We start from the raw sequence: 13,437 nt of genomic DNA, 5'->3' as shown, positions 1-13,437 counted from the left end.
GTAGAGTTTTATGAAGTTTATTATATTTATGTTCCCCACTTAGAGCTTAACTGCATGCTAAAATTAATTCTTACTATCTTAGTGATTGCTAAACAATACCATTTCCTTCCTCTGATATGTTGTCCCTCACATGCAAACATACCTGCTTCCCAATTCAGTTATAGCAGCCAAAATCACAGTTTAGGATTCAGAAAAACATCTGAATTACTGGATGGGAAAGAAAAGATGGGTTATAGTTGTAGGTGACTCCCCTACATAGGGAAACAGAGGGTCCAAAATGCTGGACAGACCCTTCTCTTAGGGAAGGACCCCCTGGGAAACTGCCCTCAGGGACAAGGAAGCAGAACAGAACTGGCAGATCTTTAGGGATGCTTTCCTTAGGGTGCAAAAAGTCTTGATCCCCAAGTGTAAGAAATCAGGAAAAGAAGGCAAGAGACTGGCATGGCTGAATTGAGACCTGCTGGTCAAAGTAAAGGACAAGAAGAAAATGCATAGGCAGTGGAAGCAGAGACAGGTACCCTGGGAAGAGTATAGGGATGCTGCCCAGTTGTGTAGCGGTGGGGCCAAGAAGGGCAATGCACAGCTGGAGCTGAACTTGGCAGGGGATGCAAAGAATAATAAAGGCTTTTACAGGTATGTCAGCTAGAAAAGGAAGGTCAAAGAAAGTGTAGCCTCCCTCCCACCCCGATGAACACAACTGGCAAACTGGTGACAACAGATGAGGAGAAGGCTGAGGTACTCAACAACTTTTTTTTCTCAGTTTTTACTGGCAACCTCTCTTTCCACACCTCTCAAGTGGATGGACTGCAAGATGGGGACTGGGGGAGCAAAGTCCCTCTCACTGTAAGAGAAGATCAGGTTTGTGACCACGTGAGGAACCTGAACATCCATAAGTCTATGGGACCTGATGAGATGCATCCCAGAGTCCTCAGGGAACTGGCTGATGCAGCTGCCAAGCCACTCTCCATGATATTTGAGAAGTCATAGCAGTTATGTGACGTTCCCAGTGACTGGAAGAAAGGAAACATTGCACCCATTTTTAAAAAGGGTAGAAAGGAGGACCCTGGGAACTACTGACCTGTCAGCCTCACCTCCGTGCCTGGGAAGATCATGGAACAGATCCAACTAGAAATTATGCTAAGGCACATGGAAGCCAGGGAGGTGATCTAAGACAGCCAGCATGGCTTCACCAAGGGCAGGTCTTGCCTCACCAACCTAGTGGCTTTCTATGATGAAGTGACTGCCTCAGTGGACAAGGGAAGAGCTACGGATGTCATCTACCTGGACTTCCATAAAGCCTTCAACATGGTCCCCCACAACATCCTTCTCTCTGAATTGGGGAGATATGGATTTGATGGATGGACTGTTTGGTGGATGAGGAATTGGTTGGATGGTCACATCCAGAGGATAGTGGTCAACGAATCTATGTCCAAATGGAGATCAGGGATGAGTTGTCCGTCAGGGGACCAGTACTGTTTAATATCTTCATCAGTGACATAGACAGTGGGACCGAGTACACCCTCAGCAAATTTGCAGATGACACCAAGCTGAGCTGACATGCCTGAGGGACAGGATTCCATCCAGAGGGATCTGGACAAGCTTGAGAAGTGGGCCCATGTGAACCTCATGAGGTTCAACAAGGCCAAGTGCAGGGTCCTGCACCTGGATTGGAGCAACCCCTGATATCAATACAGGCTGGGGGATGAAGGGGTTGAGAGCAGCCCTGCGGAGAAGGACTTTGGGGTACTGGTGGATTAAAAGCTGGACATGAGGCGGCAATGTGTCCTCACAGCCCAGAAGGCCAACCATATCCTGGGGCTTTATCAAAAGCAGCGTGGCCAGCAGGTTGAGGGAGGTGATTCTGCCCCTCTGCTCAGCTCTGGTGAGACCCTACCTGCAGTACTGCATCCAGCTCTGAGGGCCTCAGCACAGGAAAGCCATGGACCTGTTGGAGCAGGTCCAGAGGAGGGCCATAAAAATGATCAGAGGGATGGAACACCTTTCCTATGAAGAGAGTTGGGGTTGTTTAGCCTGGAGAAGGCTCTGGGGAGATCTTATTGCAGCCTTTCAATAATTAAAGGGGACTTATAAGAAAGAAAGATGAGGACAGACTTTTTAGTAGGGCCTGTAGCAATAGGACAAGGGGTAATGATTTTAAACTAAAAGAGGGTACATTTAGACTAGACATAAGGAAGACATTTTATACTATGAGGGTGGTGAAACACTGGAACGGGTTGCCCAGAAAGGAGGAAGATGCCCCATCCCTGGAAACATTCAAGGCCGGGTTGGATGAGGCTTTGAGCAACCTGATTTAGCTGTAGATGTCCCTGCTCACTGCAGGGGCAGTTGGACTAGATGACATCTAAAAGTTCTGTCCAACCCAGCCCAACCCATTCTATGGTTCTGTTTGGCAACTGAGCCATGGTAACCATCTGCTCCATGGTGCCTCCACAGTCTCGGTCTTGGCACATGAGTGCATGACGTGTGCACAAATACCTGCACAGATGATACCAGTTTTTTTTATTGAACTAATTTGATTATGTATCTGAGTTTCTGCAGAGGAAGGGGATAAGTTTACTACAGTAGCAATGTCTACCCAGGGAGGGGCAGAGCATGCCGTAAGTGTAATCTAAATGCTTATGTATATATATAGGTGAGATGAAAGGATGTCATGCACAGTATTATACATGTGTAATGTTTTGGTATTTAAAGGAATGAACTAAACTAAACAGGCTTAGAACTAGAGCTAGAAATTTCAGGTGGAGGTTGAAGTAAAATGGTGCTTTTTTATTTCTTCAGTAATGTATACATATTTAGACTGTTCTGGGATCTGTGTACTCAGATTTACTTTCTGTTTGATGGCACTGTCCCATACTACCTCAGAGGCAAACAAGAACAGTAATGATTAAAGTAAGATATTCATAGCTGAAACTATGCGTTTTTGCTCTCTGATTTTCTGCCAAATCTCATTTTAGCATGAAGCTTGTGCACTACCACTGGCCTTCTCGGTTGCCTGAATGTGTGCTCTAGAGCCGTGGGAGAGTACTGGTAGTTTTGTTCTTGTGGTGGTGTGCTTGATTTACTTACTAAGTACCAGTATTTGCATGTGTGGAGGTATATGCATACCTTTACAGCCTTCCAAGCAACTGCTGATATCTCCAAGTACTTTAGACTTTTCCTTATTACGGAAGTGTGCAGTATTGCTTCTTAAAGGAGGGCAAAAAAGAAGAAAGAATTACACCAGACATACTTAAAAATATACTGGTTTTTTTTCCTGTGTGACCTAGAGCCCAAATAAAGCATATTTGACTGTTGGAACTGAACATGCAAGTAGTTTATAAGCGTTGCCCAACAGCTTGCTTTGCAGCTTTAAACTGCGTTGCTTTTGCATCTAACTCCCACAGAAAAACATCTCTCCTCAGGGGAGAACTAGTTAATGGTGAGTCATCCCACTTCCCCTGCGCTCAAGTATACCTGTGCGAATGCAAATCGCTGCCTGGAAACCTGTTGCACCAGATCCCGGATCGCCTGGCTGCTGATTTCTTTTAATCTTTTTTTTTTTTTTTTTTTTTTTTTTTTTTTTTAAATCTGGGAACGCGGTGGCAGAGTGGTTTCGGAGCTCTGTGAGTGTGAAAATGAAATATTTCCTACTGGTAAGGGGAGGGGAAAGAAAGAAGAAAAGAAAGAAAAAAACAGATAGATAACTGTGTTTCTTTCATGTGCTTTGCTACAGAGCAACACGCCACCTCCTGTCCCCAACACCACCCAGGGCTCTCGAGGGAAAGCAGGAGACTCAGAGGAAGCGGTGGATGGCGGTAGGCCTGAGCCAGAAACGATCCTCCAGGTGTGCCAGGCCCAGGTTGCTGAGCTGGAACAATGGCTAGACAAAACTAAATTGTCCCTGAGGTCAGACCCCCAGACCCCCAAAATGCAGCAGATGGTGGAACTGCAACTTGCTGATTGCCAGGTAAGACGGAGCGGTCAGTTTGCCGCTGCCATTCAAACAAGTCGTCCTTCCCTGGGGTGTGTGTCTGCAGAAAAGCTATGCTTGGTGCTTCTCCTCTCTCTGCTTAATCAGCTTCATTACACTGTACAGAAAACAGGTAACTGCTTGGGTTCAGTTTCAGGTGCAGCTTTCCAAAGGCTTAGTTAAAATACCTGGTTTTAGACTTGGGCTCTTTATGTATCCAGGGGATTTAGGTAGAACTCTTGAGTATTTTTAAAGCTTTGTATAAGATAGCTTCCAAGCTGGTTAATTCTTCTTTTGCACTCCTTGCAAAAAGCTGCCAGTGTAGATAAAAAGACAGGGGCATTTCCTCTGCCCTCTGTGAGCAGTGGCAGTATTTGGACCTACTGCCATACTTCTAGGGCAGCCTCTTGCTCTGGATAGCAGCAGAAGGAAAGGAGTGGGTGGTACCCATTGGTGAAAATGGGTGGAGGAAAACAGGACTGTCGTGAGGGGCTGAGGTGGGTGGGAGTCCTGGCATGCAGCTTTTTTCTCCGTCATGCAGATTAAAAGAAAATGTGCAGACATGCCACTTTTGAAGTTCCCTGCCATGCCAGTCTGGTGCACCAGTTTGCTTCAAGCACTAAGTCTACCTAAAGCAACAAACTTCACTCACCATAAAGGAGCCAATACCAAAATACCCCCGTTTTAAATTACTAGAGACATTTCCAGCTGTTTTGTTGTTTGTGTTGGGTGGGTTTTTATTAGTAGGAACTGAGTCCATGCCAAGAAGTGCCTCTGGGTTTAAGCTGTGATTCAGCCAAGTGCTTGGGTGCTGAACTCTGGTAATTAGGATTCTGAATGCATGCAGGTAGCTGGCTGTGTCTGGATCCCATTCAGGGTTCGTGTCAGCATAGGCTTTGACAGGGCAGTTCCAAACAGTAAAAACAAGCAGGCTTCAGGCAGCTGTAAGCACTGCTGAGTTCCTGTCAGCTTTTAACAGTTTGGCTCAATGTTAAGCTGTGAACTTGCGGGGGGTGGCAGTTTTTTCTAAGCTAGTCAAGATCTATGCTGAAAAATACACATAGCACGAAGCGGAAGCAGTCTCTAGCTATGGATGTATGATGTAAAGCAGTTAATTTATTGCAGTTGCATAATAAATAAATACTTTGCAATGGGGCCATGGTACTTGTCTCCACAGTCACCTTAAAAATGTGAGTTTAAAGTAATGCAGAGGTGCGCTATGATTCAAAGCAGCTTGAATCAAAAAACAGATCCAAACAGTTTACAATGGCCTGGCTGACATGTAGTAATGTTACTATGTTTTGGTAATGCGGCATCATTCCTCCCAAAGGGTGCTATGGTCAGTCTGTGCACTGACTCCTTCTCCCCGACTGGAGTGTGTTGTTTTCTTGGTTGCATCCAAATGGAATCTTAGCATTTCTGCTCTCCTCTTATTACTCCATATCTGAGTTAACATAACTTCCTGCAGAGGCTGGTGTTTGAAACAGTTTTAAGACTAACTGTATAAAATTTGTTTAATTGGTCAGAATAAAAAGATACATTGGAGAAAATCTAGGGGATTTGCAGCTGTGCCTCTTTTTGCCTGTATGTTTCTGTTCTTTTCAGACAGGGGAAGTGTGAGCCTTGACTTCAGAATGTTATTGGGAAAGGAGTGTTGTGCTTCTAAGAATGAATAATTGACTGCTGTCCCTTCTAGGTGATGCTATCAGAGATTGAACAAAAAGTCCTTTCTTTACTGGAAGATTGTGGATATAGTGCAGACTACCAACAAGAGACAGAGGCTCTTTCCTTGAAGCTGAAGGAAGTGAAGTGCAATTTGGAAAAAGTCCAGGTGATGCTTCAAGACAAATACAATGAAGAGCAGGTAAAGCATATGGATGTTACACAGAGTGAGTGTGTCAAGGTGCTGTAATGTGCTGTAGTTGCAGAAGAACAGTTAGAGCTCACCATGTGAAGCAAGGAAGGGAGAAAAGTCAATCAGAAATGTCAGACTTGCTATTATTCTAATTTACAGTGCTGTATAGTTATTTGTAGTTTGCAGCAAGATTTGTAATGAGTCTCTGAACATCTTTTCTGCTCTAAGTGCTCCATGACAGAGGTCAAGATTTTGTGAGAAGTACAGGAAAAGGGTAAAAATTTGTTTGGTTTTGTTTGGTTTTTTAAATGCCTTTAAAATGCCATGATGTTTGTCTGTGACAGTATCACAGCAGAGAGGCCTTTAAGCAGTAACTTTCTCTTTGAAGAATGTGTAAATGTCAAGGACAGTGACTGCCAGCTCTCCTGCACCACAGCTGCACGCTCTTTCCTGAGTCTCCCAAGGGGTGAGACAGTAATTCCCACTCTGTTGTGCAAGGGGCCAGAGAAGCCCACCTGATGTCTTTATGTAAGAGCAGCCACAGTCTCTCTGGTGCTGGAGGAGCACAGTCTGAAAGGGAGTTTGCATGGCCCAGGAGAGAATTAGTGTTGGTAAAGGCTCCTGTTGAAATATCTCTGCGAGCACAGACAGATAGAAAATCCAGGTGCATGAGCAAATTTATAAGCATAAATTGCACATCCGTATAATTTGGTTAAAAATAAGAATGGAGGGTTAGCATCAATTAATCTGCTAACAGGAAAAGCAAAACAAGCCTGGTAACTGTTAGGGAGAGAGATGTGAGGACTTTAGCAGCATTTTAGAATGGATCAAACTTTCAGAAAACGAAACTGAACAGAAATCTTTGCAAGGGAAGCAACTGTGTTTTGTGCACCGCTGATTCTATGTATGCTAAGTCCAAGACAGCCCCATTTTTGCCATTTTCCCAAACTGCCCATGTGGGTTCTGCCCTCTTGTCAAGTCTGGAAGTCTTCCCACAATGAGTCTCTCTTTACAGATTCACAACAGGGAGAGGATCGACCCAGAGCCCCTTGAGATCCTACACTCAAACGGGTCCAGCATGCCCCAGCTTGCCCTTGCTGAACAGCCGCTTGTTTGGCACAACGGTTTCCAGCACCCACAGGTAATTGTACTGTCCAGGAGCCAAGCTGCTCCATATCCCCTGCGGGTTTGGGGGGGCAGTTGCATTATTACCTGCTGTGATTTTCACTGTGGGATCAAGTCTGTAAAGGGTAGGTTTCAGCCACCCCTCTCCTCCAGGATTAGGGGAGTTTGTGAGAATGGAGAAAGGCCTCGCCCCTAAAATCCCCATGTCCAAAAGGTTTAACAGTACTACAAAGCTGTATCATACCCTACCACTTGCTTTGTACCATAATGATTCAGATGGCATCACCCATCCCTCCAATCTCCTATCTTTGAAGCACCGATGTGGGCTAACTCACAATGACTTTAAGGTTTTTGTTAACACAGTAAAATAATCCTGTGATTTTCTGTGCTCTGTAAACTACTTCTGTGTTGCTAACTAAAAAATAGCTTTTGTTCCTTTTCATGCTATAAGAGTTAGAAAAAGTGATCCAGCCTGAGCTATTAAAATTGCTCACTTTTCACTCGGCACTCTCTTCTTAATAGAACTCAACTTCATATTTGAGTAAATACCCATTTTCCCTTGCCTTTTTGTCTGTATAAGGATGGCAGTCGATGGCCTTTAAATTTCCATATGTGCATAATTTGTTTCTGACTGATGGGTTTTGCTTTTAAAACTTCAGCTCAGGCAGAAATATATTCCATAAAAATACACATTTTTCAGAAAATATTTTGTTTGGTAAACTCATGTTTACAAGTAAACCACATTTTATTCTGATAGATGTATTCTTATTTTCTTTGCTAAATGAATTCATGTAAGATGTGATTGGAAAAGCACAATCATCATTTCAGATTGCAGTGCACACAACTGATTTTACTGTTCATGCTATTCTCTGTGCACAGGATCTGAAAGTAAAAGCAGCTGAGCAGAAAAGCCTCATTGACTTCATTGAGTCTTGTGTGGAAAAAATGCAGCCACAGTTTGAGGACAGCGTGACTCAGAAATTGGACTCAAGGTATAAAATAACAAAATCGGTTACCAGATTCAGTGATGGATAACTGCCTAAACCTGCTGAAACTGCATGGCATCATTGGTTCTGTGCAGGGATGCGTGCCTTTAGAAGAAAAATTGCAGAAGCTGGGAGATTTCTGCCATCAACTATCTAGAGAAACTGAGTTTCCTTTATGTGGCAGCCTCTTGATACTGGGCTGACTCCAGTGTTCAGAGTCACTCTTGATATCAGACAGGACTGACACCTGCTGTAAACCAAAGCAGACTCATCTGGAGGCAAGCAGGGTATCTCTGTTCACAGCCTTTGCTATACAAATGTGTGGAGATAACCAGTCAGGTTTAAAGGCAGCATTTTTGAAAAGAGGGCATTGGGATTATGCACCTTCCAGCATGGAAGCAAGACATGCTACAGGACTATGCTCTCCATATTGTCGTTTCAGAGATGGAGGCTGCCAGCAGGCCTCAAGGGGTTTCACAGAAAGGGAAAAGCCAAAGAAATGTATCAAAGCTTGGATTAAAGATCATGCATGTACTTGGTTTCACTCTGGTTTTGAGGCAGGAGCAATAGAAACTTATACAAGAAGTCTTACAAATCTGATTTTGCTTATTCTGCTGCAGTATTTGCCATTCTAACAATGTTTTCTCAATACAGCAATGGAGAATCTGATCCAAAGAGCAAGCAGGGTGATCCCACCTTAGCTCCAAAGGACCAAACGGGTAATAAATGGCAATATTTACAACAAGAGCTGTCATCAAAGATGAAATCTCCTCTCTGCCAGCTTGTGGAACCTCAGGTCCGTTTAAGTTCAGTAAACCACTCTTTCTGCAGGCAGCTGGTTGTGGTAAAGATAGCAATTAGTGTATCTTCCTGCATCATTGCATCAAGTGTCTTCATCAGATAACTGAAATCTGTGAGCTTTCCAGAGGAAATTGTTACTGCATACTGTTTTCATGATTGCCTTTTAATTTTACTTTGAGGTAAATAATGTCTCTGAAGTAGTGACTACTATGCATAGTGTGGGAGCACGTAGGTGAATCCTTGTAGTTAACATTTAGACCAGATGTTATCTGCTTAATTCTTTCAAGAGAACTAAGAGTTAGCCAGCAAGCTCCCAGCTGATTTTTGTGGATATGGGTTAAGCCTCAGTTCTTGGAAGTGAGAACACTTTTGTCAAAACAAATCTCTGGCTTAAATTTTGTTCTGCCATTCACCATTGTGTTCTCTCTTTCTCACATATCAAAAGCAGAGTTTGGACTGCAACAAGAGCATGCTATGTATTTATTCTGAACAGACTGAAGAATTTTACTGCTTGAACAAAACTGTACTTTCTGTTATTTTTTGTTCACATTAAATTAGGATGACTAGATTCCCTGTTCTCTGAAATTACTACATTACATGGAAGATTATCAGTCATGTAAAAGGATAAATGTCAGCTCATTTGCAGACAAGACTTACGCTGCAGTGGGCAGCAGGGCTGCCTTAACACAGACTACGACTTGTAGCCCTTAAAGCTGGGAATCAGGCCTCCTTTTTTCAGTCAGTCTCCCATCAGGGCATAGCCTACCCAACTAATTTTTGCCAATAAAAAAGGGAACCTGCTATCCAGATGCTTTATATATTTCATTTTAATGCTTTTTGAGAGGAGTGATATCTAGTTGCCCATAGCCCTGTCTTTATTTGAGCTGTTCACTTAATTGCAATATTTTTTTTCCAAACATTAGATTACAGCAAAGATGAACATGCTGCCCCGAGGCACATTTGCTAGTGCAGGAACCCCAACTGTGGAAGAACTGAAAACTTACACTGTCCAGCTGGGAGACCTAAGCCAAGAAGCAAATGTGGTGCATGCACAGGTAAAAATGGCATGTCCTAGCATTGCAAAAAATACCAGGGATTTTAGACACAAGACAGTGTTTGGGCACTGGGAAACGTAGCCAATAATCGTATTATTGTATATGGCATTCACTGTAGTGTAGCTTTTGCAACATGTATGGACTATAACATAGAAATCAGCTTAGGATTTTGAGAGGAAACATTTCAAGTTCCAGCTATGATACTTCTGCTACTTGAATCCAAAGAGTAAAACTTCTCAAACTGTGTAAAGCAAGGAGCCTGTGAATGATTTCAATAAATCTGCAGTACTGGAGCTGACAAGACAAATTGTGTTGTGCCCATTCCTAAGATTAGAGACCTGTAAGACCACAACCACTCCGAATACATAAGGAGTCATTGTCTCAGCATTGGCCTTGACAGCTCTGAATATTGCATGCATATAACTTTCATCTAAGCCTGTCCCTCAGTATTTCATTAATTCCATTTTATTATTAGCTGACTGAACTTCTAAGCTTATACAGGTGAATAAATCTTTGTCATGGCTTGGGTGAAAGTACTGAAAACTTCTGGTTTGCCTTTACCCAGGATAATGTGGCAGAGGAAGTCTCTTCAAATTTGGACAGAAAATTGTTTGAGCTGCTTCTGGCAATCAGCCGATGTTTGAATAATATGGAGGAGATGTTAAACACCTCAGTCCTCTCCACCGAAGAGGCAGCAGTGCAGCAGGCTCTTTATGAGGTAACTATCCAAAAGCATCCAGGAAAGGAGAAACCCCGGTGGATTTCTGTGACAACAGAATATATATGGTCCATATTTCCTCTCTGTTTTGCTGGTATTATTCAGGAATAACACCACCAAGCTAATTGGTGTTGTACAGATTTGGGCCTATGGCTTTTAAAAACAATTATCAACTTGAGTCCTGCTGCTTTTTACAAGCAAGAGTCCTTGGACAGAGACCACTTTCACTCATGTCATCTTTCTTTCAACCCTTTTAGACTCTTTCTGTCGAGCTGCAAAAACTTCACGCTGATCTGAGTGATAAAAAGGATGATCTTCTAAAGTCTATTAGCTGCGCTGGTGGGAGCACAGATGTGTTCTGCGAGTGCTTTAACAACTTGCAGGCGCGGCTGGAACAAACTCAAGCTGCCACTGCTTCAAGGAGCAGCTCAATGAAAGCTGGACTGGATCATAATAGCAATTATCAGGTACTCCACTGCCAAATGCACATCTTGATTCACAGCATCTGTTAGACTTGTCAGTGTTAATGCGTTTGGGTTATAAATGAGCAATCTATAATGGGCTTTCTTTTTTTTTTTTTTTTGGTACTAAATAAACTTCTCTTGGCCTCTCAAGAAGCAAATTAATTTTGCTGTTTACAGTGCTGTTTGCAATGCTGACTACCTTGGAGGCCTTCATCACAGCAGAAAATTTGCATGCAGAAAGGATGGAAGTAACCTGGGATCCCATGCATGCTGAGCTCTATGGGCTAGAGCATGTTTGTGTGTAGGGATTAGGCCAAGGAGGGTTTTGTATCTTCTTTCTGCTGCTGTGTGGGGTTAGGAGAGACAGGCTTCTTCCCTTTTGGTGCCATGCCTGGCACTGGGCTACTTTTAGCTATATATTGGAGGTTGATTTGATCCTTTGTATTTACTGTTCCTTTAGATTTTGTGCCACAGTAGTAGAAGCCATAGTTTTGCAAATTTGCATTTTTTTTTCTTTTTTGGAAAAGCAGATAGTAAGAGACTGTTCTATAGGTACTTTTGATGGGCTAAATCTACTAGCTGTTGCTGGAAAATATTCAGATCGGGTATTTAGGCTGAAGTAAGGAAAGAAGAGCCTGGTCTTTGAAATACAGTTTCCAATGTCCAGCAAAACTCCAGTGTGCTCATCATCTGCAAGTCAGACTAGCTCTTCATCGCTGAATAATAGAACAGTTCCTTTGAAGAACACTGGGATGTTTTCTCCAAACAGTAGCAGGACTAGTTGTACAATATTTACTTATGCAGAATCCACAGAGCTCCATCAGTCACCAGTAATGGGCTCGTTTTCTTCTTTTCAGAAGAGAAGAATTTGTTTCTCTGTAAGTTTCATAGATTTTTATGATCAGAGGGGATCACTGTGACAGAGTAATCTGCTTTCTTACACTACACAGACTACAGAATCTTCCGCTCTAAATTACTGCTTTAAGCCCATAATGGACATGCTTTATTTTGTTTTTTTAAAGAGGGAAAAAGTGCTTTTGCTGTAAGAGGTAACCATTTTATTTGCTGTGCGATTTTTTCTGGTCATTACTATATTCCTGATTTGTGATACACTTCTGATGTTTGTTTCTTTTGCAGAATGAAACCAGGCTACTCTATGATCAGTTAATTGAGAAGAAAGCTACTCTGCAACAATGCCTGAATGCAATACGTGGACATAATGTTTCTGAACAGCTTCAGGTAATATCATATGAAGGAAAGGAGAGGGAAAGCACACAGCATTAGCTATTATTTCCAGTTTTCTGCAATCTGTTAAGTTTCATATTTTCTAAAGTTTGAGTCTCACTTAGGTTTTAAGAACGGAAGAAAGAGAGAGTTCACTATTCACCACCACCCTAATTTTACTACACCTCAATCTGTAGTCAGACCTAATTGTAGTTCTTTTAGTAGTTGGAGTGGAGGAACCAGTCTCTCCATGACCTGTCAGAGCAAATACATCCCACACTATGACACGGAAGAAAAAGAGCTACACAAAGTACAGCACTTCACACATTATGGCTTTTCAAAAGCATAACAGGAACAGGACTCCAGTATTTATATCTACTCATTCACCATTTATGAGCACTTTATCCTATGGCATTTGACCAGTTAAGCTATTTTCTTCAACCTTCATAGCGATTAACAGAGAATTAAAAATGAACAGACTGCATATCCTCCCCAGAATGGTCATTTATCTACTCATTCATGAAGCAAAGAAGGTGTCCCAAAACGTCTTTGTTACAGGCTCATAACCTTGTTTACAGGCATAATTTTCTGTCAGGCTGAAAGCTACATTCAGAACTGCTGAATCCCCTGTCAGGGACTGCTGCCTTAGACACATTCTGTCAAGTAACCTAAGGAATGCCAGAAGTATAGCTTCTCTTCCTTCAGACAGAACCTATCTCAATCCATCCCTGACTGAGTCTTTCTACTTCATAAGAAAAAATGGTATTTTCTGAGTCTGTGATTCCTTTTAATGGCTGCTCTTGAATTAGTAAACTGAAATGCATGTTGAGTGTTGGACTGAGACACAAGACCTGAATTCCCTTCCTGGCTGTGCCATGTGAACCCAGTGAGCCGTGTCATGAACAGTCTTGTCTATTTAGCTTATAAGCTCATTGGATCTTGGGGTCTTGTGAACTTACACAGTACTAGCACAGCAGAGATCCAGCCCCTGGATCTGCTGCACTACTAGTGGTAATAGAAAGTTTAATGGAACAGAACTCTTCCTAATAGCTTATTTTGTCCTTAATTCAGAAAACTGATGCCTGTGCTTTGGAGCTGCAAAACTTTGAAAACCAAGTAGCAAAACTGAGAGGCCATGGGGAAAGATTTCAGTTACCTATCACCTTAATCCAGGAAGCTTATAAATTAGAGGTAAGAGCACAGTACAGTTTCCACTTACTCAGCAAGGTTTGATTCTTC

At 42.6% G+C, this 13,437-nt stretch overlaps 1 protein-coding gene across 1 annotated transcript in view; it reads left to right on the top strand.

Moving 5' to 3' along the window:
- The window catches only part of SYNE2 (spectrin repeat containing nuclear envelope protein 2), a 181,869-nt gene that overhangs the window by 95,900 nt on the left and 72,532 nt on the right, over positions 1-13,437 (top strand). Inside the window, 10 exon segments of the mRNA XM_009644870.2 lie at positions 3,734-3,967; positions 5,667-5,834; positions 6,841-6,966; positions 7,830-7,942; positions 8,591-8,732; positions 9,661-9,792; positions 10,358-10,510; positions 10,768-10,977; positions 12,112-12,213; positions 13,270-13,389. Of these exon segments, the coding sequence (XP_009643165.2) occupies positions 3,734-3,967; positions 5,667-5,834; positions 6,841-6,966; positions 7,830-7,942; positions 8,591-8,732; positions 9,661-9,792; positions 10,358-10,510; positions 10,768-10,977; positions 12,112-12,213; positions 13,270-13,389 (1,500 nt within the window).

The sequence above is a fragment of the Egretta garzetta genome, unplaced genomic scaffold (assembly GCF_000687185.1).
Source record: "Egretta garzetta isolate BGI_Z169 unplaced genomic scaffold, ASM68718v1 scaffold508, whole genome shotgun sequence".
Taxonomy (NCBI): domain Eukaryota; kingdom Metazoa; phylum Chordata; class Aves; order Pelecaniformes; family Ardeidae; genus Egretta; species Egretta garzetta.
The sequence above is the reverse complement of the archived record's forward strand: the minus strand, read 5'-3'. Positions and strand labels throughout refer to the sequence as shown.